This window comes from Coccinella septempunctata, chromosome 1, assembly GCF_907165205.1.
Source record: "Coccinella septempunctata chromosome 1, icCocSept1.1, whole genome shotgun sequence".
Taxonomy (NCBI): Eukaryota; Metazoa; Arthropoda; class Insecta; order Coleoptera; family Coccinellidae; genus Coccinella; species Coccinella septempunctata.
Window position 1 is genome coordinate 35823077 of NC_058189.1, and position 5475 is coordinate 35828551.

The following is a 5475-nucleotide window of genomic DNA, read 5'->3' on the forward strand; positions in this document are numbered from 1 at the left end:
ATATGACAACAGAGACTTACATCAATGCGAGAAGAAAAATATCTGTCGTAATAAATGCATTGGTACTCAGTCCTATGTAAGCTCGAAACACATAAATTGTCACAAAATGAATACACCCGAAAAGAAACCGTGTTACAAATAATCAAAACAATAGATAAAACCCGGAACATTGACAAATAGCTAAGCGAGGTTATACATTACCATAGAAATATGATGTCAAAAAACAAGGAAAGGCAAGGACAAGCAGAAAGGGAAAAGACAGAAAGGGAAATGACAGACCCGGACAGTGGCGTCACGAGTCATGGGGCAGTGGGTGTTCTGTGTAGGGAGAAGAAAAGGTGGGCGGCTTATTAATCAGATTAACGATGTTGCAGTAGATGGAGTTAATGCCGTTAAAGTCGGTGTTAATGTTGACGTTGTTGTCTCGGTTCATTATCTCGACAGCTTCCAGGAATTCTCGTTTGTGTCTATTAGATTCAGACTTCAATATCTTGGCATCACCGAAGTTCATCGTGTGGTTCATCTCATAACAGTGTTTGGATAGGCCAGTAGTCTGCTTAGCCATCGCACAGTCCCTGACGTGCTCCCTTAATTCGAGCTTACATAGGACTGAGTACCAATGCATTTATTACGACAGATATTTTTCTTCTCGCATTGATGTAAGTCTCTGTTGTCATATTGTATGTTTCTTGTTTTTATTACCATGTACATTTTAGTGGCCCTGAAGATGGAAACGAGGTTTTCCGAAAGCTAGGCCTAAACAATAAAGAGAAAGTAAACACCTAATACTGACTGCTAACCCGATCAATATCATTCCTCATTACAATCCATCATTCGATATTTCACACACTGAAGGTTTATTCCTCCTTGTTCCCAGTATGGATCTCCATCCCCACCAATGTCGTCATTTTCAAAAATTATTAATCCTGGAAGAATGAGGCATAACGAAAATGAAACGTTCACCCCAATAACTTCATCTCCAGCATATTCCATAGAGATGCAAGAATCTCCATCTATGGAGCTATTTCAAAACGAGATTTAGAATGTATTGTTAGTTATTATTACGTATGATTTTTTTTTCAATTATTAATCACGTTCTAGTTTTATTGGATTATTGTTCAGTTTTGTTTTGGATTTGTTTATGTTTTGTTGAATATAAATTTTCTATTGCTGAAGTTATTAGTTTCATATGATTTACCTACCTACTGCCGGAATTGAAAAATTATATTGATATTGGAAAAATAGAAAATTCTGAAAAAAATATTACTTACCTAAGAGTGATCACAAGCTTTTCTTCTGCGGAAACAACATCTCGTACAACATAATTTTGACTTGGATTTCAATCTTCTTTTATAATTTCCAGTAAATCGTCAAAAGATTGTATTGACATCCGGAAGTAGTTGAAGAACTTTTCATTGTGCTCTCTGAGATTCGGATATAATGTCATAAACATACTCTGAGTCATTCTGTCAAGTAGGATTGGGTGAATTTTTTATCGTCTATTTTCCCTTTGTTTACGCCGTTTCCATCTGCGGTACCCGAGCCATAAAACAACCGCTTTGCTGCACTTCATTTTGTCGAATGAACAGCAACACCGAAGATAATAATGTTAAATACTGCACTGGAAACCATAAAGTAAGTCATGGGTGTGTTCTGTGCTGGAAACTCGCGTTTTGTTGCGTACACAAACGCTACATGTTACGCAACATGAAATACTACGCGCGTAGTCGATCGCGGCGTTTCTCGCCGCATCTGGACAAGCTCTATGAGCCTGTCCAGATGCAGCGAGAAACGCGCGATTCACTACGCGCGTTTCGAAACGCGCGTGTCGAGATACTAGAGCATAGTAGATCCCGTCCACATGCATACGCGCGTGCAATAAGATCGCAAGTTCGACGCAAGCAATCGCAGGGATCTCGACTCGCGCGTTCTACGCGCGTGTCGAGATACTAGGGTCCCAATAGTAGCGTCCAGTACACATGCGTTGGTTGCTGCGTGAGGACGGATTAAGTGAAATTTCGAAATGGAACTCGATAACGATATTGAACTTTTTATCGATGAAGTTGAAAGGGGAATTCTGTTGTGGGATATGGAATCACCCAAATATTTCAATCGTATTCGGAAAATATGTTGGGAAGAAATTGTTTATAGATTTTTTGAAGAAGGTGATTCAGAAGAGAAAAAAGAGCTTTGGATGAGTAAATCATTTTTATTAGTGCGCGAAGTAGGATTATACGGAATAAAAATGTACTGCGTTACTTGGAACAATACGTAAATTATTAAACCATTTGATTTTGTCAGGGCAGTTGACTCGTTTACAGAATATTCAGCAAATCGGTCTCTTGTATTACGTTTCAAACGTCAATGAGTTCTAAAAAATGCCACTTTATATGTCAGTATTAGAAAAAGATAATTCTGTTGTGGGATATGGAATCTCCCGAATATTCCAATCGATGAATACCTACTAAAAATACATGTTGGGAAGAAATTGTTGAAATATTTTGTGAAGGAAGTAATTCAAAAGAGAAAAAACCATCCACACTGGAAACCGAAGATGTAATAATAGGGAATACTGGACTGGAAACTCGCGTTTTGACGCGTAGACAAACGCTACATGTGGACGCAACATGAAATGATACGCGCGTAGTCAATCGCGTGTTTCTCGCCGCATCTGGACAAGCTCTATATTTCAATGAGCGTTTGCTGACTGGCTCGGTATGAGCCGTATGAGCGGTAGCGGGAAGGAATCGTTTCGTTTTACTGCATCTCGGTGTGCTTGTCCAGTCGCCGCTCGGCATTTACCGCGCTTACTTGAAGGAAACAAAATGGCGACAAATGAAGACATGTCGACGCGACGGCTCACAAAAGGTGCTGCAGGATTTCATACCGAATAATGTGTAACTGTAGGCAACTCTGTAAAATTTCTAAGGTTGAGTTCGGCTTAGCGACTTTTCGAGTCTGAGCACGTCAAGTGTACCTACTTCAATCGCGTTCGACTTCGATCTCTGACTATTCCCTTTTCCGTTCGGGTCGAGACGGAGCATGTTCTCCGATCACGCTCGCACTTCCCCGAGTTTACTGATAGAGAATGATGGGGATTTGTCAAATCAATTGTCAACTGCCGTCAGTGTTACTCTGCAGAAAAACTGAGTTCTTTTCAAAAAAAACTGTTTGCCGATAAAAATGAACAAAGAAATGCTTTTTTGGACGGTGTAACCAAAATAATATGAAGTAGATGTCCCAGATGTGGACAGAAAAAGAATAATAACGGGAGGTAGGTATTTGTTTTATAATCATCGGTGTATAATCAGTTTACCGACTCAATACCCAATTTTAAATTATGTATTTGCATAGTGCGACCGTATGTCCATTGAAAGCGTTTTCGTGCAGTTACACGCTCTTGCGAAACGCTACAGATCCCATATCAGGAGTATCTCGCGTACGATCTCGTCGCCGCTTAAATACGCCTGTAGTGGACAAGGCGTATTATTACATGGGAATCTTGGGATTGATAGCGCATCGCAGCTAATTGAAGCTCGTTTCGCGTAAGCGCGAATCCGCTCGAAAACGCTTCAAGTGGACACCCGTCCTTATTCTATTTGTATATCATGATGTTCTTATGATACAGTTTGAAAAAATCATTATCTATTCTTCTTGTTGGAAATATAATATAAAACGGAATTATATTTTAATCATTTCAGATTATAATTTGGCAAACCAGTAGGTACATGCAAAAAGCAATTAAAAGTAGAATTACGAAAGTAGTTCTACCAAACAGGGATATTGGGCATGCCAGTTCGAGTTCCTTAAATAGTTTGCAGGTTTCGGGTAAGTCAGGGACGGGTCTAAGTCAATTCGGGAGAGGGGAGAGTACGAAATTTTCCCTTTTTTTGATATTTTTCCGAAATATTGGCAACTCTGTTCTCCATTGGGGGTATCGTTCACCACCCCATCCCTCCCGCCTTAGGCTCGTTCCTGGGGTGAGTTTGGTATTACTTAAATATTATTTTATGCTTTCATTACGTTAAGACCTTAAAAGAAGTTTTTTTATTCATCATGACTTATCAAGAGGTCATTTGTTCTTTTAGTACTCTTCATCTATGTTGCAAAAGTTTTTTTTAGAGCATGTCTTCGAGCATCTTTATAATTGTCGCAAACATTTTTACAGAGAACGAGATTGGCTTTCACTGGACAAGTGAACTTGTTCTATTGTTAATCCGCCTTGTGAAAAAATATAACGATGAGTTTGACCAAGGATTGAAAAAAAAAGTTTGGATGAAGATAGCTTGCGAGATGACGCAAGTTATTGGTAAAGCAATGAGCTACGAACAAGTAGATTCGAAGTGGAAGGGTTTAAAAAAAACCTACAAAAAAATAAAAGACCATAACAATCAACGTGGCAACTCTTTAAAAAGGTGGGAATTTTTCCATGCCATGGACTCATTTCTGGCCAAAAAGCCAGATATACAACCAATAGCAGTAGCATCGAGTACATTAGAAAAAGTTGGGAAAGCTTCAGGTAAGAGCTTTTCTCTTGCAATAAAACCTTAGTGTCAAATTGTATATTTCTTATAGTCATTCTTCCGTACAATTAATTGTGTGTCACAATTCATAGTTTTCTGTTGCAGTACATGTAATATCTTATTATACATTTACAAAAATTTGCTATTTTCAACAGGTACTGAATCCACCAACAATCTGCCAAGCACATCTAGAAAAAGGAAATCAGATAACATGGTGCAAAAAAGGCATGATGAGAAAATGGCAAAAATGGACAAATTTTTAAAACTTTTTCAAATATCGGTGGAACATACTATAGGCAAAAAACTAGATAATATATAAGCAGAATGAAAGTGTTTTATTAATATGATATGTCTTTCATGAGCTAATTAATTGTAACGAGATTTTTATGAAATAAAGTTAAAAGCAATGTTACTTTCTGAATCCAACCACATACGAAAAGAGGGTGCATCAATAATTAGGTACCTATTAATAATTTTTTACGCAATGTTATTTGTTTACTGCATATTTACAATCATTCTATTATTTTGATACAACCAATAAGACATATTTTTTTACTTTACTCAATTTAATTTCTGAGTCTTCTCAAATACAAATAGTTTGCTAAATTATTTCTCTTGTCGACTCTTTGAACATTTTCATCATTTTCGTCAGAAATATTCATTATTCTTTCTTCCTCAATTTCTTCTTCTACATTCATATCATCTGCCATATCATTTTCTAACAAACATATATTATGTAATATGCAATGATAGTCACCAGAAGATGCATGTGCTTTGTTTCCACTAATTTCAATCTCCTCCATCTGCCTTTCAGAAGAGCGAAGGTCTGTTCTATAATAACTCTAGTTTTTGAGTGAATTCTGTTGTATTCTTTCTGAATATTATTTAAATGGCCATTATCTTTATAGGGTACAAGAATTCTAGTGGAGAGTGGGTAGGCAGAATCACCCAA

At 37.5% G+C, this 5475-nt stretch overlaps 1 protein-coding gene across 1 annotated transcript; it reads left to right on the plus strand.

The window, feature by feature from the left end:
- Window positions 1–3180: 3180 nt before the first annotated feature.
- LOC123306326 lies at window positions 3181–4842 on the plus strand. The gene is made up of 3 exons (XM_044888292.1): window positions 3181–3828; window positions 4169–4519; window positions 4679–4842. Exons 1-3 carry the CDS (start codon window positions 3729–3731, stop codon window positions 4840–4842), a joined length of 615 nt encoding a protein of 204 aa, XP_044744227.1. The 5' UTR covers window positions 3181–3728.
- Window positions 4843–5475: the final 633 nt, after the last annotated feature.

What these genes read in the sequence shown, in the direction of transcription:
- LOC123306326 (XM_044888292.1), top strand. Translation starts at nt 3,729, where the DNA reads ATGCAAAAAGCAATTAAAAGTAGAATTACGAAAGTAGTTCTACCAAAC. An exon ending in AAATAGTTTGCAGGTTTCGG is followed by an intron (nt 3,829 to 4,168) that starts GTAAGTCAGGGA and finishes ACATTTTTACAG; the next exon opens with AGAACGAGATTGGCTTTCAC. An exon ending in AAAAGTTGGGAAAGCTTCAG is followed by an intron (nt 4,520 to 4,678) that starts GTAAGAGCTTTT and finishes TATTTTCAACAG; the next exon opens with GTACTGAATCCACCAACAAT.